General features: G+C 41.6%; 2 protein-coding genes across 5 annotated transcripts in view; both read left to right on the top strand.

Moving 5' to 3' along the window:
• Positions 1 to 5,613, top strand: part of LOC143125072 (NACHT, LRR and PYD domains-containing protein 12-like) — a 32,349-nt gene extending 26,736 nt beyond the window's left edge. For 3 of the 4 annotated variants that reach the window (XM_076286567.1, XM_076286565.1, XM_076286566.1), the window contains 2 exons: positions 2,351 to 2,397; positions 4,071 to 5,613. In XM_076286567.1, coding sequence (XP_076142682.1) covers positions 2,351 to 2,397; positions 4,071 to 4,693 — 670 coding nt within the window. In that variant the 3' untranslated portion in view covers positions 4,694 to 5,613. Of the gene's footprint in view, positions 1 to 1,134; positions 1,286 to 2,350; positions 2,398 to 4,070 lie in introns of those variants that run through there. The other variant, XM_076286568.1, reaches the window with a different exon arrangement.
• A 133-nt stretch (positions 5,614 to 5,746) lies between these two features.
• On the top strand, positions 5,747 to 21,040 carry LOC143125119 (ribonuclease inhibitor-like). The gene is made up of 4 exons (XM_076286569.1): positions 5,747 to 6,004; positions 6,346 to 6,519; positions 17,426 to 17,599; positions 20,902 to 21,040. The coding sequence occupies exons 1-4, from the start codon at positions 5,919 to 5,921 to the stop codon at positions 20,957 to 20,959; spliced, it is 492 nt and encodes a 163-aa protein (XP_076142684.1). The 5' UTR covers positions 5,747 to 5,918; the 3' UTR covers positions 20,960 to 21,040.
• Positions 21,041 to 21,847: the final 807 nt, after the last annotated feature.

Here is a 21,847-nt window from a genome sequence, read left to right as displayed (position 1 = left end):
ATTTCGACATTGTTCTTACGCATCAAAATAGTTCCCTTTTCAATAGACAGCGTCTTGGTTGCTAGGTTACCAACATTCCAGATCCCTCGTTACCGTTACGGGTCTTTGTGGTTTACGTGTCTTCTTGAAAGAAATGTTGAAAGTCGGGCTGAAATCACATTCATATCTAGGTTTGCTGCATGCATGTTACAAGGACACTGGGCCATGTCATGTAAGGGACATGGTACTGCAAAAAACGGAAACATAGCCTACATTGCAGAACCACTCAACTTTATTAATTTATGGTGAATAAATGTTACACTACTGTGCACAGCCTGACGTGACGATGCTAGCACGTTAGCAGCGATTAGCTAACTATGCTAACGTTAGTTATCTACAAATCTCCTCCAAGTGACAATCATATTATACACAATACTGGCAATGCTGAGAACAATTAGCATCCTCGTTTATCTTACTTACATTAAGTTGACTGTGTGGCTTAATCCACAGATGTGGTGAAGCACTGTTTTGTTATGGTTTGCTAAGGAGTAACCCATTGCTTAAAATAGTGGAGAGCTGGGATGAGAACATTGTGTAAAATCTTCGCATTGTATCGCGGAGTGATATATTATTAGCTGTGCAAAGTCTGAGTTGAAATGTCCAGGGATATTCCAACTCATGGAACGTCTCTCGGCCAATCAGAAACAAATAAATAGTTCCATGGAACCCAATTGTTGTATAATATAAGATTAATAACACTTGGTTAGATTTCATTTTTTTGCAGTGTGGGGGGCCACACAATAAATTAATTTATGTTTCTATACACCAACTGGCCTGTAGGTGGCCGGAGACAGTTTTCTGTGAATATCTCGAGAACCGTAGGGCCTAGGAGGTCCACCTTTTTTTGTATGTTGGTCTTAAGGGGGCATGTCAACCCATCCCATTACCACTTATTTCATGTATAGCGCCACCTAGCTAAAAATAAAGAAAAACAAAAAATAGGTGTTTTCATCACAATATCTCTGGCTGACATGGTCAAAACTGCACGAAATTGAAAGTGTATGATCATTATGACACCCTCCGAATGCATGCCAAGTTTTGTGAACTTTCGTTCATGGGGGGCTTTACAATAAAATAATTTATGTGTACATTTAGTGACCGTACACCAACAAGGATTCCCGGGACACTGAAAAGACCGGGGTACACGAAACTTGGTGGGCATGTAACCCCACATGGATAGCATGGAACCATCGTTTTTCGTTTTGATCTGTAGCCCCCCCGCTGGACTGGACCCCCCGAAAGGAGGGTAGGGCAGACACAGTTTTCTGTGAATATCTCGAGAACCGTAGGGTTTAGGAGGACCATTTTTTTTTTGTATGTTGATCTCAAGGGGCCATGTCAACCCATTCCATGTGCACACATGTGAATAAACAGATACACACGCACACACATACATTCACAGTAATCATACGTATGACACATACTCACACAGTAGACATATGTACGCATGCATGCACATGCACAAACACACATACGCAGGCAAACACACAAGCACGCACACACACACACACACCCACACACATAAACATAAACATGTACACGCACACATGCACACAATTCAAGAATTTCTCAGAATTATGAACAGGCAAGATGGGGGTGGGGTTGTATAAAATTAATTTTACATGTGAAATCTATGAACTAATCATGTTTTGATACTTGTTGTCTAGCAGATACCAGTGAGAATTGAGTGTGGATAATGCAATTTAGTGAGACAGTTAGAATCATATAGGCCTTTCAGCGTGATTTATTTTTGTGGAAAAAATGTGCTGGACTGGGCGGCGGTCATATTTTGTACCGCTCTGCGGTACATCTAGTTCCCTCCCATTTAATAAAATGAACACATTGGTGATTGTTGAAATAGGTTACACAGTTTCAGGGAGTTGGGATTGAGATTTTGTTGTAATGAGTCAATGGTTTGCTTCAATTTTTGTTGCAGCCTAAGCAAAGGTTGTTGGTGGCCCTACATTTGGCCATACATGTAACATGGCCCTTAGCTGTTCTAAAATCACAGCCTCTTAGAAAATATTGCTTAAACAAGTGATGCATGACCCCAAAATAACTTTTGACCTTTTGTCAAATAATAGCGGGCGCAGAGGAGCATCAGCGGAGCACCAACTGCCAATCGGGTTTGAGTCCCGCCATTGGGAGTCTGTATCACTTTGGATAAAAGCCTCTGCTAAATGTCAACTTTTTAACTTTTTAGACTTAGGACATTAAAAAATCAACGGTGGAGACAGGAGAGAAAAAAGACGCGCACACACACACACAGCTTGGCTAACATTGCACATGTTCTTCTTTTCACTGTCTTAAGGTATGAGCATGGAGCCGAGTGCAGACTCAAACCAAGTCTGAGGAAATGTGAGTGGACACAAGTTGTTTTTCTCATTGTGTTGACACACATGCTGGCTCAGACCATGGGCGGATTATGAACTTTCGGGCCCCTGGGCCCAGATGTGTTAAGGGCCCCCCACTAATTGTTGCATATGTGGGAGGGGGGGTTTGGGGGTCCTCCCCCAGAAATTTTTTAATTTGTTTGATGTGATTTCCTGTATTTTGGTGCATTTTGGGGATAGCCAATACTAAATTCAATCAGATTCATAGCCTACATCCTGATTTGTTGATATTGAGGCAATGATTCCATGTAAAGGCTTGGGCTTCAGGGCCCCCTGACCCCATGGGCCCCTGGGCCTGGGCCCGGTAGGCCCGTGCAGTAATCCATCCCTGGCTCGGACACATGGAATATAAGGGAAAACGCAAAAGTATCGTCCCTCTCGGACGGCTGAGAGGAGAGGGAGCTCGTCCATGCACTGAGACTACTTTAGGCCACTTTATCCGGTGGACCGTCCACGCACTGAGACGTCCCCACTTTATCCAGGCCACTTCATCCTGTACAGTGGCACCGCCAGCCATAATCCAGTACGCACTGTGCATACAATTTTTCAATGCTTTATTCATGAAATCATTCAATATTACAACAATAAAAATAGGTTGTGTACTGTCTTAATTGAAACATGCTTCACGCACAAATGATGTTTACTGTAGGGCAAAGAGAATGGACATCTCACCATAAGGATACATTAGAAGATGATTGGTGTAAACTTTGTCATGACATGATAAGCAGTTCTGGTGCTTAAAAACGCAAAGTTCCATTCAGTCATAAATCATTCAAGCGTAGTGCTCGTGATGAAAAGAAAACAGCAGCTTAATATTATTCAGGTGTTTATATTAACGCCCTGGGCCATGGTGCGTACTATGGAATACAACCCTAGCGGCGCCCCTGCTGTAGACCGTCCACACACTGAGACCTACTGTACAGTAGCCACTTAAAGCATAACTCTCGCCAAAATGCAACCTAGGATCTTTTTGTGAACTTTCCTTTTATTTAAAAGCATAATTACGTCGGAAGTGCCACTTTTAAGCTTGACCATATTGTTGTCTTCGGGTTAAATGGCCTTTTGAATGAGAGTCATAGGGGCACTACTATTTTGACTAATGATTGCATCAAAATCGCTATTTCTAAAACGGTCAATCTTAAAAGTGGCACTTTTGTCCTAATTATGCATTTAAACTGAAGTTTGACTCGGGTACATTTACAAAAAGACCCTAGGTTGCATTGTGGCGAGAGTTGCGCGTTAAGAGTCATACCAAAGAATCTGAATACTATATATATGTCTATATACTATACTATATGTCAATGAGATATTTCAATCTTTTATTTTTGTATACTGTACATTTACAAAACACTCCAAACACTTCTCCTCCTCCAACTCCTTTTCAGTTGCACTGTATGGTGATTTTAACTGACATGAAAAAGACTTACGTGAATACAGACATTAGGAATAAGAAATGTGTCACCATTCTGTCAGACATTAAAATGTAATACAATTGTGTAATAAATAGGGCAGCTACAGTATCACACTAAATGTGTCCATGATGAACTTAAACACACACACAAACACAAACACACACACACACACAAATAAACACACACACTGCATAACCTAAAGAGGGTGTTCTCCTTTTGTGTGCAGATGCTTGTGAGCTCACACTGGACCCAAACACAGCAAACCCAGGAGTAGCTCTCTCCAACAACAACACAAAGGTGACGGCTTTGTGGGGGGAGCAGCCATATCCTGAGCACTCAGAGAGATTTACCTTCTACAGACAGGTGCTGTGTAGAGAGTGTTTGTCTGGACGCTGCTACTGGGAGGTTGAGTGGAGTGGTAAAGAAGTTGAGATAGCAGTGGCCTATAAAAGCATCCCAAGGAAAGGAGGTGACAGTGGCTTTGGCTGGAACAAGGCCTGGAGTCTGAGTTGCTCTGATAACAGTTACTCTGTATGCCAAAATATGTGTAGGACTGTCATACCGCCCCCCTCCTCTGGCTCCAGCAGAGTAGGAGTGTACCTGGACTGGCCAGCTGGCACTCTGTCCTTCTACAGCGTCTCCTCTAACACACTCACCCACTTGCACACGTTCCACTCCACATTCACTGAGCCCCTCTATCCTGGGTTTAAGGCTGAGTATGCAAATAATAATGAATCTTCAGTGTCCCTGTGCCAGATTGCGTGTCCTCCTACACCAGAGATTGCAGAGGAGTCAACACCACCAGGTGATGGTGTAATGGAAAACACTGACAGTTCATCCAGATTTTAAATTCAAATACCTTTCATTCAATCTAACTGAGAAGGAAAACATGTAGGTGGGGTTTCAGATTGTACAAACCTAATCAAACAAAAAGGGGTGAGGCTACATGCTGTGAGTCTGATAAACTAGGCAGCCCTTCTTGCGCTTAGTCAGACTGTCCACATCTGGAAAACCTGTATGGTATTACTTTGGAAAGTGTCTGGAACTAGTGTTTAATCTACCGGTCATACAGTGACCACAAATGTGTTGTTTTCTTGGTAGCCATGTTTTGTTTTGTATATGCCTTTCTCATTTGCTGGGGTATTGTCTGTCTTGTAATATTGACGCTGTACACATAGTCTGCTAGTCTCTTTTCATGTCAGATAGCGTTCTAGTTTGGGTTGTGATTTGTTGTGGTTGCCCCAGTGTTCCAAATATGTTGTCTTTTCAATTACTTTTTTTCCACAATTTGTTTTATTATCATCTGACTTTGTGAACATTGATGGATTGGTGTTTTGGATGTTCTTTTTCTGTACATAAGAAACATGGTTGCATCTCTGTCAATACATGTATTTCAACACTACCTTCTTTCCTGCGATAGATGACATTGTGGTTAGCTTTACTGCAAACTGCTTTTCACTCCTCTTAGAGAACGTCTACAATGTCAAAACATCATGTTACATAGAGATGATACTCTTTGTAATCTCAATTGCAGCAGATCTAACTTGAACATTATGATACTTAATTTAATTGGGAACGCGTACGAGAGCGAGAGTGTGGCAGGTTCCAGTTGCCATACCCTACTCATACCACACCTTCCACCCTTGTACAACTTAAACTGTACCAATTCTCCAGAGGTACCAGCTCCCTGTTTGGAAGGCAAATACAATGCAATCACATGTGCCTGTATATATTTGCATTTGATTAAATACTATATTATTTTTGGCTCATTTTGTTGTTAATTGGCTTATTGTCTGTTTACTTATAATGTCGACTGAGTGCACAATATGTGATGTCACCAAAGTGCTTGCCAGGTGACTCTAATTGCCTTCTTCAAAGTACCGTAGACCTACTTTGGTTGAAAATAAATCTCTTCATTTCCCTTTGCTGAGTTAATGCCATGTCCTTGTTTCCTATTCATTTCTCTTATCTTATTCCACTCTCCTGCAACTCTCGCTGGCAACTTTGTTGACTTCTCCAGCTGACTATTAAAACGTCACAACAAGGGACACCGTCCCAATTGAGAGAGCTGGACATGAGTGACAATGACCTGCAGGATGATGGTGTGGAGTTGCTCTGTATGGGGCTGAGAGATCCACAATGCAAACTGGAGACACTGAGGTCAGTTGTCTGAATAGGTCAAATTCAATATGAGTTCTTCAGACAGTGACATTTATTGAATTCATATTGTACACTTAATTGCCTTAAAGGGACACTCCAGAGTAAAAACAACCTAGGGTCTATCTTTTGGTAGTTGACAAGTTTAAACTTCCGTTTGAGAGCAAAATTATGTTAATTGGTGGAGTTTTGAGCAAGACAATGAATTGGCTTATAGTGAAAGCTAAGGGGCAAGCTAGCAAGTCAAAAACACAAATGCTATTTTATACCACTGCCAATGCTCAAAATATAATTGCACTTCTACAGTAATATGTATGCCGTTGTCAACTGTATTATTTAAACAGACTAAGTCAGTGTCACCTCTCTAAAGCAAGCTGTAAACTGTTGGAATCGGTATTGCAAAGGACACCTTCCCATCTGAGAGAGCTGGACATGAGTGACAATGACCTGCAGGATGAAGGAGTGGAGCTGCTCAGTAGGGGACTGAGACATCCACAGTGCAAGCTGGAGACACTCAGGTCAGTAATATGTGTTAAAGAGGCTAAAGTGCTGCAAATAACAGAGAGACAAATGGCGTGAATGCAGGACTGGACGGACGGACCAACTTCTGACTTGAGTGGAACGTAACACCATGCAGAGACACACACACTTACAGACCTACTTTGCAGGTGCCCTCTCTCTCTCTCTCTCTCTCTCTCTCTCGCAGCAGGACTTGTCACGACTGAAGTCAAATTATGCTAGGTGCTCCTACATCAACTGCTAACCGACAAGAAAGAAAAACAAAAGTTTAGTCATCAGGAACTGTCAGCAATTTTGCAAACATAAGGATTACATAGAGTGGCCATGAGACGCAAGGGGACATTGATGTGTTCTCCATTTGAGGAATGTAATCGATTGCGGACGTGCACAGACAGTACAGACGCGGAGCGCATAGTAGGCCTACTTTCACTTTCAGTGTGCTTTCATTACGTGAAAGATGATTCATACCAAAACATTATCAAATTTCTCATGACATGTGTGCCTAAGTGCTTGGTTCATAGTGTACCGTCCCACTCAGAGTATATGGTAACCATTGCTGTGCTTGATAGACTGAGGAGATAATAGTGCAATCATAGCTGAAATACTCCCGAACCACAAAGAGAACAAAGCAAAATATATCTATATCAAAACACTGGATGTTGTTTTATTCCAAACAATGGCAGCAGTTGTGTAAGGGCATTACTAAGGTCAAATCTCACTATAATTACAGAGTTGTGCAATACTTCCCATTACAACCCATTGATTTGTTTCGCCTTCTTGCCATCCAGTAGGCTATTTTGCTGTGGCGCAAACAAAACATGACGTCACATGCATAACATCAATAACGAAGTTATGTTTTTAATATTGTCACATAGCTCACCGTTCCCCTCGACGTCCACCCGTCTGTTGTGAGTGCAACAGAGGGTGCTACAGATAGTTCATCCACAACTTTTTTCTTCTCCTGCTCATAAAGATCTGGCGCAATATTTTCGCTGAAGTGGGTGCGCGACGGGATGTCGTAACGTGGCTCGAGCACGTTCAGCATGTATTTAAAACCCTCGTTTTGCACAACTGAATATGGCCTCATGTCTGCACCTATAAACACACCGATAGCGTTTGTGATAGCTTTAGCCCGGTCGGATTGTGCAGGAAGGGGCTGTTTAAATGCCGCGGTGATAAGCGGTTGCGGTGTTGTTGAGCCGCTTTCGGTTTCACTCCTGTCAGTGAAACACCGGGGTGATGTCGCTGCAAATGCGTGGCCATGGCAGATGTGTTTCCACTGTTGTATGGCTTTCATGTGCCACAGTGCCTACACACAGTAACGGTTTTATCCACTAACCTCTTTCCTTCATCATTAACTTTGACAGGGAAACCAAAATGCTCCCAAACAGGGGATTTAAATGACGCGGGGCGTTCAAGCTCCTCCATTCCTCCGCTCGCCATGACCACGCTGTGTGTGGACTGAACATGTGCACAATTGTTTTTTCATAAATCAATCCGCGGATCATGTGTGTGCCGAACCGAAATAATTGATCCGAACGGATGATACAGCATAACATGAGGAGAGGGGAGGAGAAAAAAAAAGCAACCCCCAGACTATGCTCCTGTGGGGACACACTTTACACAACATGAAAGACACAAGGCTTGCAACAGGGGGAGGGAGTGGGGGGGGTGGAAGGTTACCAGTGCAGGCAAGCAGCCATCCGGTCCTGCAGCCATTTGCGGCACTGGTCACAGACCCGCTTGACAGACTGGGGGTAAGGCAAAGGCATGGGATGGGGGGTAGTGGGGGGGTGACTGCATGTCTGTATATATTAGATGTATGTGTAGGCCTGGTGAGTCGCTCCGCCTGGTACCACAGTCTTAGTGCCTCAGTCCGCAGGATTGTCAAAGCGATAACACAGCAAGTTGCTATGGATACAGCCTTGGTCATGTCCCAGACAGAGTCCACAATCAGCAGGTGTCTGTAGGAAGTGGGGAAAGGGATGCAAGAGCGTCTCGCTGCAGTGCTCTTCCGGGGGAGTTGTTTTTCCAGCAGTGGCCTTGGCCGAGGCCAGTGCTGGTTAAAGGAACACGCCACCCAATGTCAGTAGTAATATATGTTCTTACCTTAACTTTCACGAGTTGAGTCATACCTCTCCCGTGTCCGTACGTGCACTCAAACGCTCTGGTGCGCGGCTGGACTGTGTTAGCATGTTGCTATGCTAGCGGGCTTTGACGGCAACTAAGCGTAGAAGTAATCAAAAACATCCACGTTTTACCGACTTAAATACAGTTGCACGAGTAGTTGATAGAAATGCTACGGCCACGCAACATGAAACGTGGCGATTTTCCAAGCGAATAAACCGGAGAACTACAATGTGTGGCGCAATAGCACTTGGGAGTACTTCGACCTAGCGTAGTAGTATTGTTAACACCTAATTGTAGATCCTATCCACCACAGAGTTTAGAATCCATGCTGGATCGACCCTCAGCCTCTCCCTCCCCTCTGAGCAAGAGAGAGGCACACACACTAGAAATGCGCTGATGGGCTATTATTTCAACCATAACTGCATAGCAAAACTTATCATCCATCAGCCATCCATCAGCACTAAAGTTTGTTGACCAATTTTCAAAACTGCACCCGCCCACCATCCGCTGGTTTTTTTAATGTAGGCTATATGGGTGATGCAGCACTGCTGACGTGAGGCTAGAAAGCCCTTGCCTGTTCTAGAAAGACTGATCCAATGCAGCAAATATATTAAAAGGCTAAAGTCGTACATTGGCTATGTTGTAGCCTATCCCCAGAATATCAGCAGCAACTCAGTCTCTGTCTCGTAAAACAGTCTCCAAATAAAACGCACATCGGCCTGTTGCCTATTCTGCCAGCTTGTGACAATATATCGTCCAAAATGCTTGATTGCATTGCATTCTCCACATTTTTAGCTACATTTTCATGTACCACATCAGCATTTTTGTTCAGTGAATCTTTTGTAAATTGCTTTACAATAGCGTCGGGCCCTTGTCAGCAGCCTTCGCCTTGCCTCTTGCCACTATACTCCTTGTCTTCCGATGTCATTTCTGAGTCATCTACAGATGTTTACACACATTCACCTCCCTAAATAGAACCAACTTGACGTTGACTTCAACCTGTGTTATATCCTAGATGAGACTGCCTGGGTTATTTTGTTTCGATATTAGCCTATATATAAAACACATAATTGTAGCCTACCATTCAGGGAATAGGCATTTAAAAGAGAGACAGAGAGTGATATGACTCAGAAATGACATCGGGCGATGGCAGTGCGAGATGTTCAGAACGTAAGAGCTAAAACTTCTACAAACTCAATAGGCCTAACATCCAGCGGAAAAAGAAGGTACGAAAAATAGTCGGAAAACTTAGATGTGTAGGCAAGCAAGCAAGTTTGGCGGTTTTTACTAAAAATGTGAACATGCACGTTGTGCGGTGGACTTTCAGAATGAATGGAGTCGGAGTTTCTTTAATATCGAGGCGTCATATTTGTCCGATGGCCTGCTATAAAATGCTGTCTGTCTGAAAAAGACGCGCTCGTGCAGTCAAAATGAATGGGAGTCTTCAGAACAGGCTTGTCAGTCACCCTGACATAACAGTGTGTAAAGTAGCCTATAATGTGAATGACTTGTTATTTTATCAAGGATTTCTTTTTTTTTTGCCAAAAATAAAGTACAATAGGCATTAATTAGTAGGCCAGGAGCATGTTGAAATTATGTGGCAAATTGCGTTTTTTATTACAATGATAAAATTGTAAAAGGACGTGACTGAAGCTGAGGCAAGCCAGGCAATACGCCTATAGGCCCGACGGTAATTGTAAAGCAATTTACAAAAGATTCACTGAACAAAAATGCTGATGTGGTACATGAAAATGTAGCTAAAAATGTGGAGAATGCAATGCAATCAAGCATTTTGGACGATATATTGTCACAAGCTGGCAGAATAGGCAACAGGCCGATGTGCGTTTTATTTGGAGACTGTTTTACAAGACAGAGACTGAGTTGCTGCTGATATTCTGGGGATAGGCTACAACATAGCCAATGTACGACTTTAGCCTTTTAATATATTTGCTGCATTGGATCAGTCTTTCTAGAACAGGCAAGGGCTTTCTAGCCCAGGCATGCAAACTGGTCAGGGGTGAAAAAGGTGAGAAGGGCACGCGAAGTGACAATAGTGCATAGCTTCCACGGAGTATGAAATGACCCAAAACCAGAGATTTACAAAGAAAACAAACTATAAAATCACTAAAAAATTTGTTGTGGCCAAAAATATGTATGATAAAAATAAGTGAATATAAAAAAGTGTCGTCTTCTTCTATTTCTCCTTAAGTGTGAGGGGCCCGTTGCACTGTTTGGCAGCATGCTTCAGCATGGCCCTCCTCTCCTCCTAAGCAATCTACATGAGTTTTCTTTCTTTCTCTTTTCTCTGTGCCTGAAGTTCAGACATTTCTGAAGATTTCAGGCCTATTGGACATGAAGACATGGTAGGCATAGTATTAGAATAAAGATGATAAGTTTGAATATTTGTTGAACCAAACCAGGTGAAACTTGCTTGAGACACACACTATTTCAGACTAACATTATATAAAATAGGGTAGAATAGACTAATATGTAAAATCGATTTGAAATGTTTTAACTTCCTATGGAATGGGCATTTTTGTGTCTAGACCAGGTCTTGTGAAACCGTGTGCAAAAGTAGATCAAAATAAAATGAAAAATGAGTCATTTAGACCATTATTTGCTAAGGTATGCTCATGTGTTTTGTAAAATGCCCAATGGAAACTCCCCATAGGACTTTTGGTAAAATGCATACTGACAATAAAAGCCTTACTGTGTGGTTTCTGGACTATTTGGATTGTTTGTCAGATGTTCTGATGGAATGACTACACTATGGAATAATTACAGAAATGTCTTTGCATTTTCTTTGTTGGTTCAATGGGTGTGGATAAGATGGATTATACATCTGCACAACAAATATTGGATAAAACAATGGATAAAAATATGGATTCCTGTGACTATTTCAATACCCAATTTGCTGCATCTATCTTATTGATAAGGATACACACTGCAGCTAGAAGGTAGGGAAGCACCGGAGGGGGAAGAGGGCAATTTGATACAATTTAATTGAGACATAGTAAGATTAATCTGACGATGTAAAGCACTATACAGATTGTACATGAAAAAGGTTTCAAATGGTGTATAACATTACTATGCTACATAGCAATATGGTGCAATTGATTTATAATGTTGGGGAGAGGGGGGTGGGTGTGTTGTGGAGGGCACACTGTTTCATAACAAGTGTTATCCTGCAGCCTAGGTTACAGATTGTGCCATTGTGCTAGTTAGTTTGTTTAACCAACCAATAAAGTTGTGTTGTGTGAATAGTGTTCACACTACATGTTAAACTGTAGGCACAGGCTACTTCAGATCAGGTCACTGAACGTTTCTTAAAGACACGTCAATCAACACTTATTTTGTCTCTGAGCAAGATCAGTATAGCAAAGGCTAATGTGAATAATTAAAGAGTTAAATGTGAATAATTAAAGTGTTAAACGTTTTGCACAGCCCAGTTTAGGAGACATTTAACTCTTTAGGTTATTCACATTAGCCTTTGCTATACTGATAAGGTCTGTGTATTTGCTTCACTTTTTGCCGATCTAGACCAAGTACAGCACGTAACCTATTCATCAAATTAACTCGTTGTGTCTATATTTCTGTCTCATATCGCTAACTTTAACATTAAAACAAAACAGCCAATGCTACGTTGCTACACTAATCTCAACGTCTTTTGCTAACAGAAGTTGAAAGTTTCAACTAGCCCACCTGTGACATCTCTAGGCACCTTTCCTCGCCGTGCTCACATTACAGCTGACATTTCAGATGCATCTAGGCCTATCTGCGCTCACAAAAGGAGGCTATACCTGCGCAAGCGTTCTGTTCACGTTGCCTCTGCAGCAACAAGCTTCCACTGATGTTTAGTAAACGCACATAGCCCAACATTCGTTGCTGAATTTTTTAATGGCGCTCTGGCAACACCAAGATGTGTTTGCGTCTGCACAATAGTAAACTCAGCTCACGTTGACCCCCCCCCCCCCCCCCCCCTAAATATTTTCTCATCGGTTCTGCACAAACCACGTAAGTCAGTCATTTTGGATTCAAAACGGCGAATTTCGCCGAAAGGTGAGGAGTTTGCATGCCTGTAGCCTCACGTCAGCAGCGCTGCATCACCCATATAGCCTACATTAAAACAACCAGCGGATGGTGGGCGGGTGCAGTTTTGAAAATTGGTCAAAAAACTTTGGTGCTTATAGATGGCTGACGGATGATAAGTTTTGCTATGCAGTTATGGTTGAAATAATAGCCCATCAGCGCATTTCTAGTGTGTGTGCCTCTCTCTTGCTAAGAGGGGAGGGAGAGGCTGAGGGTCGATCCAGCATGGATTCTAAACTCTGTGGTGGATAGGATCTACAATTAGGTGTTAACAATACTACTACGCTAGGTCGAAGTACTCCCAAGTGCTATTGCGCCACACATTGTAGTTCTCCGGTTTATTCGCTTGGAAAATCGCCACGTTTCATGTTGCGTGGCCGTAGCATTTCTATCAACTACTCGTGCAACTGTATTTAAGTCGGTAAAACGTGGATGTTTTTGATTACCTCTACGCTTAGTTGCCGTCAAAGCCCGCTAGCATAGCAACATGCTAACACAGTCCAGCCGCGCACCAGAGCGTTTGAGTGCACGTACGGACACGGGAGAGGTATGACTCAACTCGTGAAAGTTAAGGTAAGAACATATATTACTACTGACATTGGGTGGCGTGTTCCTTTAAGGGGCGCCAAAAGCAGATAAGATTGTAGTTGTTTGGTCTTGGGGTGGGTAGCCGCATTCCAATTTACACGACTACCCTCTTAGTCCATTCTGGTCCAATTGACCTGTCGCTAAGCCCCGCCCCCCATTGTTACCGTGTGAAAACTCGGACAAACAAACCAGACTTGAATAGAAATACATTGTGGACAATGGCAGCTGACAGTATATGAAAGCAGGCTTTGAGGACGTTTTGGTCGATAAAAGGATTTACTTTCCTCCAGAAGCTATCAAAAGGGACTTAATTATGCTATGGAGGGGTGTTTTCAAAACTTTAGAATACATACAAGGTGACAAGCAGTTGTGGCAAGTAGCCGTGCAAATCACCTGCAAAAACCACTGACGTTAATGCTAGCTAGCTAGCTAGTGGAAGATTGATACTAAGATATGTTAGGTTACGTTAATATTTGATGTAGTAAGAATATAGTAGTTGGTTAATGAGCATTTTCATCTTGGGATTTAACAGGGAACCTGTGCCCACGTTGTTGGCTTAGTAGCCTACATTATGTCGAGCTGTTGCAAACGCGAGAGACGTCCTGTAGGCTACTGCTGATGAAAATATACCCCGTTTTCTAGCCTCTCGGGGTACCGGTTATCAGTATTACACGTCCCCCATGCAAAACGTTTGACCATGGTTATCCGTCGGGATTTTTTGAGTTAATAAACTCCATCAATAACCATTAATTTGCCATTTTATGCCTGCTCCCTGTTGTTTCCTATGGAGTTGTCCGTGCTGATGTCCGAGTCCCGTTGAGGCTGGTCTGTCATTGGCTCATCAGCGTTCTAAGGGTGGCGCTTAGCGACAGGTCAATTGCTTTTGCAAAGCAGTGAGCTTCTCCATGATGTTATCCAACCTAGCATCCATCAGATCCATCCTGGTATCCATCAAATGCTTGATAGTCCCAGTCTGGGTGCCGACAGCTCTGCCCACTGCTTCAATCATAATGGGCAGCCTTACGGGGCTTTGAACAGCTGTCACCGTTTTTTGAGTTCCTCGATAAACCAGGGAAATGCCTAAACCAATCAGCATAAGACCTGTTATCATGGTTCCGAATAGGTAGATATCTTCAATGTCCTCCACAGAAAGAGCCGCCAGGCACACGACCCGCCACTTCTCCCACGCGTCCATCGAGTAGCCAGCTGCGAACGTTCCGGCAGGGCGTTCAGGTTCCCCCGAACCCAAGCTTCTTGTCGAGAAGATGGTGTCTTATTGCGTTGAGAGACCAGTTGATCAAATCCATGATTTTTAGTTTGGAGAGCAGTGCAGAGAGAGTCTCTCAAAGTATGAGACAGTAGACTAGACGAGACAAAGGAGCACAGCAGGGAAGATAATAAGATGATATGGATGGGGATAGCAGATGGGCTCCCCCTATTAAGTCAGGTTCTGCTCAAGGTTTCTTCCTGGAATATGGGAGTTTTTCCTTGCCACAGTTGCCATATGGCGTGCTTGTGGGGGGTAAAGGGTTAAGGCTGCCCGTCTTGAATGTCTGTGTATAAAGTCAAATAATTGTGACATATGCTAAGAACAAGCTAAGGCTGGCTGCTTGGAGTCCGCATCAACAGGGCCTAAGCATTTGCTAGCCTAGGCATTTGTCAGCAAAGCCTTTATATATCCATAGTACAGAGATGGCAAAAGTACTCACTTCCCGTACTCAAGTAGAAGTACAAATACTTGTGTTAAAAAATACTCTGGTAAAAGTAGAAGTACTGATTTAACTTATTTACTCAAGTAAAAGTAACAAAGTACAGGCTTGGAAATTTACTTAAAGTATAAAAGTAAAAGTAGTCTTGTGAATGACAATTTTTTATGCAACGGTACCTGGACCATACAAATGTTACTAGAGTGCAAGAGTGCCAGTCTCTCTTTTTAAATCTTCCCATAACCTGTTGGGCCATTTCTAGCCCCCCCCCCCCCCCCCCCCCCCCCCAACATTGCACTGCCTACTTCAGAGGGCAGTGTGTTCTTTTGGCCTACCATCAAATGCTGGACATCTTTAGAAAGCTAAGATCCTGTAGTTTCTTAGAAAGCACTGGCACAGAGTTACAGAGCCTACAATATTGTTTTTTCTTTCTGCCGGATAACAAGCTTCTCTGAACTGACCACATTTCAGCCCTGTAGGTCACTTGATATGATTTTAGAAACACAACTGAGCCCTAGCACCAGGTCTTGCGAAGCTGTGTGCAAAAGTAGATCGATCAATATAGAATGAAAAATGAGTACTTTAGACCATTATTTGCCAAGGTAAGCTCATGCGTTTTGTAATGCCCTGGAAACTCCCCAAAATGCATACTGGCAATAAAAGTATGCATTTCTGAGGTTTCGTGTAGACTATTTGGATTGTATGTCAGGTTCTGATATAGAATGACTAAACAAAATGGAATAATTACACAAAAGTCTCTATTTTTGCATTTTCTTTGTTGGCTTCATGGGTGTGTATAAGATGGACTATATCTGCACAATTAATATTGGATAAAACAACACAAATTCCTGTGAATATTTCAAGACCAGTAATGTAGTGGTAAAATAAGAGGTGGGTAAACTATGAATTCTGTGATCATGGTAAGGTGGACTGCGCCATGTGGTATCAGATTTTTAGAAAAGGCATTCAGAACATGTTTGTTGATGGTGGAGGTTATTGTCCAATGTTTATAACAATACAAGTGGCATTAAGTGGTTAATAGAGTGTTGATGAGTGTACATATTGTTATTGTGGATAATACAGTGTGATTTTTAAATGTTAACAGTAATTGGTGAATAAACTCTTTTGAGAGGTGGATAAACTATAATAAGGGGTGGATAAACTGTGTTTACTTGCGTTTAGCCTCCACTACATCCCTGTTCAAGACCCAGTGCTGCATACTTATTGCTAAGGATATAGGCTACACTGCAGCTAGAAGTTAGGGAAGCACCAAAGGCGAGGAGAGGAGGAGGGCATTTTTGACTAAATTTAATTGAGACATACTGCAACGTGCTAACGTTAACGTTACTACCATCAAGCTGCAATGATTTGCCGCGAATGAATGCCGCCCAAATCTGTCGAGTCAAGTGGTGCGTCAAGTGCAACGTAGGCTATATTCCCATCCGCTATTGATGACACGAAAAATAATAACGGTAACTCCACTGAAATTATTTGAAACTAAAGTAACGAGCCAGTTTTGTAAAATGTAAGGAGTAGAAAGTACCGATATTCGTGTTAAAATGTAAGGAGTAAAAGTAAAAAGTCGCCTCAAAAATAAATAATAAAGTAAAGTAAAAATATCTAAAAAATCTACTTAAGTACAGTAACGAAGTATTTGTACTTCGTTACTTCCCATCTCTGCCATAGTAGTATAATAGTATTTCTGATATGTTGCTGATTGGATCATAAACGGCCACAGCAACAAAGGGGAATGACTGACTCTTCTCTAATATTTTCTATATTTCTGATATGTTGCTGATTGGATCATAAACGGCCACAGCAATGAAGAAAATTGAAAGTGATTGATAATGACTGACTGACTATTATTGTGTTACATGCTCCAAATGTAAAGCACTTTGAGCTGCATTCTGTGTATGAAAGGTGCTATACAAATAAAGCTTATTATTATTATTATTATTATTATTATTATTATTATTATTATGATATACAGTCTCTTTCAGTCTGTTGATTGAGCACTTTCCACCCTCCTTAATGACCTTATCCCCAGGTGGCCAAGATTAATTCCAACTTGTCAATCAACTCAATCATTCAGTCAATCAAGAATTCCGCTTCTTACCACACTATATTCATAGGCTTTCGAAACAAAATTCGTAGTTGGTACCTTGATGCCTGCTAAGGCAAGTAAGTCGTTACAGCTGAAGGCAGCGAGGCAACTTCCTTCCATTTCGGACAGACTCAGACTACAATATGTAAAAAAAAAACTAAAATGTGTCACCATTTATACTTGGGCAGCCATTGATTTACTTGAGCGGCCCGTCCAAGTCAAGTGTATATGTGGGAAACCCGCAGTACTTTTGATTCAACTCTGTTCATTTTTAACATCTCTTTTCAGACTGTCTGGTTGTATGATCTCACACAAGGGCTGTTCTTCCTTGGCTTCTGCCCTCAAATCAAACCCCACCTATCTGAAACAATTGGATTTGAGCTACAATCACCTGGGAGATTCAGGTGTCCGAGAGATCACAGACAGGGTAAATGATCCTAGCTGTAAACTACAGCTGTTCAGGTGAGTATTTTGCTCTTTGACATTTTGGCCCTATTATGACAGTCTGAAGCGCATGGTCACTAGTCAAAAGCTTATTCAAAGTCAGTATGATGTCCAGTCCACATTGGGAGTGTTTTCGTTATCAATGTCGGGCTGATGGCGCAACAAGGCGTTTCTAGATTTCTTAATCAGTCATGGGTGTGTTTGGGGTGTAACATCATTTAAACAAATGAAAATGACATATGACATCTGTCATTCCCTTTAACAGCACGAAGAGCAACGTCAAAGAATGCATCGGTATTTTGACAGTGGCGCATTTGAAGGAGTCATTCCACTAAACCATGCTTTACTAAAACCTAGCATAGTATAGCCTTCACGCATTTGCACTCATCTATTATTTGAACTCATTGGCAAAGTGAAACTAACTTCACTGTGGTGTCAGTCAAAGACAAAACAGTTGCAGTACCCTCCAGAATTATTGGCACCTCTGCTAAAGTTGACTAAAAACCGGTATAAAAAATAATATGTTGGTGATTTATTGTAATCTCACAATGACGAAAATTAGGAAAAATACAACATTGAAGGGAAGAAAATTCATTTTGAGAAAAAGGAAAATCTCATGAAGAAATAAATATATTTAACTAAAACACGTTGCTCACAATTATTGCCACCCCCGAAAAATTGTATAAACAAAACCTAACAGAAGCATTTTCCTATTTAATTTCAATTTATTTAAGTCAATCAAAGTGTCTGTGAACTTTCTGTGAACTGTGAAGTAGTTCATGACTTTCTTTTTCACTATGGTATGAAAATATCAATTGCTAGGCTAGCGCAAGTCATCAGTATGTGTTAGCTTGCCACTAAAAACAGTCTTACCCACTCCAAAGTACACCCGAGGCAAATGAATTATAATGCCATATAATCGGTGCCATATAAGCGTGAGTGATCAACTGATTGATCTTGAGAGTTTAATTATTTTTTACTGTTTACTGTTTTTCACTTGAAAGATCACATGCTGTAACCCCAGTTGTGTGTTGTTATCTAACATGTACAGGGCACTGTAGTGTTGTTGGTAAAATACTGTAGCCCAGGGCTCTTCAATTGGCGGCCCGCGGGCCGGGTCCGGCCCGCGAGGTCATTTGTACTGGCCCTTTAAAAAAAATGTAATCTCTAGCAAGCGCATGAGTTGTTGTCCACTCTTGCATCTCTCGCTCGCTTTAGTCCTGCAGCCACTGCACCTCAGCCCATTGAGCAAGTTAGGCTACATTACAATTCATTACATTTGTACATTTATAAGCTGAACGTAAGTGCCATAGTTTAGTTTCAACCTAAATTGGCACGTTGGAGTTTATTAACTACTAATGTTTAACAGGTTGCACCACACAAATAGTTTCTGTCAACAATATCGCAAAAAAACACGGGCACAATTTCTGCAAAACTTGGTGGAAAGGTGGAGCAGATCCGACTCAAAGGGAATTTCAAAGTATTTCTAGTAGCCTGGCTATTGCCGATGTCCTTCATTTCTTCACGTCTTACAACATAAACAAATGCAATAATAGTCTAGTGAAGTCAGAAATGAGCCTGTCTAAAGGCCTCCTGGAAATCATGTGGCATGTTACATTAAATGCGTAATCAATTGCGATTCGAAGCAAAAAGTATCACTGATAGTAACGAAGGTAAATTGCATATTTGGAAATGTGGCGACGGCAAAACGTTAAAGTGAATCAGACTTTATAATAACCAAAGAAAGTAAAGGAGATGATTTGCACCTCCGTTCACCAAATATAGGCCGTGGTTGTGTTTCTACAATATGTTGGCACAAAACGTAATTTCTGTCAGAAACCAAGGCTAAACGTTTTCATTGTCATCGTGAACTATGACGATGCCCATGTTCAGTAGGCGTTTCATTTATTCAAGCAGTGACATTTGGTTTAATGCATGGGGTAACCTGAGGTGCGTCAGAAAAAAGATGGGCCTGTCCCTCTCAAAACATGTTAAAATAGCGTGATTAGCAACCAGAAAATAAAACAAAATCCCGGGGGAGACACCCCCGGACCCCCGTGTTATTATTATTAGGCTATTATGACTGGCCTGCCACCACTGCTAAAAACAATCTAGAGGTCACGGTCATCTCATTTAAATGGTGGGAACGCCAAATGTAACAAGTAGGCCTATAAGTCAGAAGAGCTACATATGCGACTGATTACACATTTAATTCACCTGAACAGTGTTTGAATCCTGTTTGTACTCACTGGAAATCTTGGACCTAGCAGTTACTGTGCAAAGCACAGATTCCATTTGTGTTATCTGTTATCTCAGATTTCATTCCATGTTAGCCACCATCAACCAGCCAATGATGTTGTTATGCATGTACAAAATACAACATTTGAACACCAATATTGCTGCTGTTGTACTTGTATACAGCTGTTAATGTGATTACTGATATTTCAAGCCGCATTTCTCCGGCCCCTCAGTTGTGATGCTTTTCATGAACTGGCCCCCATTACAAACTAATTGAATAGCCCTGCTGTAGCCTAATACTGAAATTTGTTTATCGTAGTAGTAGCAGTACTGGGCTTACAGTAATAACAGCAGCAGTAGCAGTAGTAATCGTAGTCACATTCATATACTGCTTTGTCTTGATACAACGAAAGAAATTTACAATGCAGAAGTCTCACCTTAGCCTGCACCAATGTGTAGCACCCTCTTGGGTGATGCATTGCAGCCATTTTGTGACAAAACACTCACCACAAACCAACTTGAAGTTTGAATAGCTAGGAACGCAGTGTGCTTCCGGGTGTACCCATAAATCGTGGAATAATGGACAAAGCAAGACTATGTGAAACACTGAAACGTTCCAAAGAAATTGTGCCAGAAAGTGTATGTGTGTGTGTTTAAATTATAGTAGAACAGCGACACCTCCTGGTCAATTTGCTTTAGTGTTCAATCATCTTCTTGCAGTCAAAGACAACACCAGATGCTGAACAATATTTAAAGTGTAATATATTGTTATGAACAGTTTGTGTATTTGAAAGACTAGAGTAAATAAAGTAAAATGGTTTAATATGGTAAGAGCATAAGCCTACAATAAACCTAAATATGATACAGTAATACAAAAAAAACATTGTGATAATGATAATTAGAGAATTAGCCTATTGTTTTCAATAATTTAAATAATTTTACAAATAAAAGAAATACCTTGAGTGAGGGGAGAGAGATGGGAGGGAATGGATATAAGATGAAAAATGAAAAGGAAGTTTGTGTGCTTTATCATCCTGTGATCCATTATTAGGATAATGAGTTATCTCTGCTTTTATTTGCAGATGCCTGTCGACTGACATTGGATCCAAACACAGCATACGTGTTTCTCTCATTGTCTGAGGGGAATAGAAAGGCAACATTGGAGCAGACATTGCAGCAGTATCCTGACCACCCAGAAAGATTTGGGTGTTGGGAACAGGTTATGTGTAGAGAGGGTCTCTCTGGACGTTGCTACTGGGAGGCTGAGTGGAGTGGAATTGAAGCTGTTATAGCAGTGGCATATAAAAGCATCGGGAGGAAAAGGGCAGGTGATGACAGCATGTTTGGGTATAATGACAAGTCATGGAGTCTGAGTTATAATGGTCAAAGGCAATTTTACACTGCCTGGCACAGTCGTAAGGAGACTTTCATACCTGCCCCCTTTTCTTCCCCCTCCTCCCGCTCTAGCAGAGTAGGAGTGTACCTGGACTGGCCAGCAGTCCTTTGGCCAGTCCTTCTATAGCGTCTCCTCTGACACCCTCACCCACCTGCACACGTTCCACTCCACATTCACTGAGCCCCTCTATCCAGGAATTGGTCTTAAGGATTCCTCTAGTGAGGCAACAGTGTTTGCTTATTATGGCTATTCCGTGTCTTTGTGCCAGATTACATGACCTCTTAATAATGCGGAAACAGAATCTATGCCATAATTACTCATTTTTCAACAACAGTGTGCAATGGAAAATGTTTCATAGGTATTCATTTAGCGGACACTTGTAGATCTTGGAAACTGAAGTATTCCCTGCAAATGTGTACTTTTGCTTTGTGATTTTTGTATTATTTGTTCTCCATGCTACTGCATTGTTTTGACATATGTCCAGTTTTTGTTCCACATCACTATTTGCTGACTACATTGAGTATTTTTTTTAACCTTCCATTGGTGGGAAATTGGTTTATTACATTGGCAGTAGGCAACAGTTATTACTTTGGTGAGAAATTATTATGTTAGCACATTATTACGTTTAAAAT

The sequence above is a fragment of the Alosa pseudoharengus genome, unplaced genomic scaffold (assembly GCF_046254945.1).
Source record: "Alosa pseudoharengus isolate Yale_2024_CS ecotype anadromous, Long Island Sound unplaced genomic scaffold, YU_APseudo_1.1 YU_APseudo_1.1_scf_1, whole genome shotgun sequence".
NCBI classification, from domain to species: domain Eukaryota; kingdom Metazoa; phylum Chordata; class Actinopteri; order Clupeiformes; family Clupeidae; genus Alosa; species Alosa pseudoharengus.
This window is presented reverse-complemented; position numbering and strand designations above follow the sequence as displayed.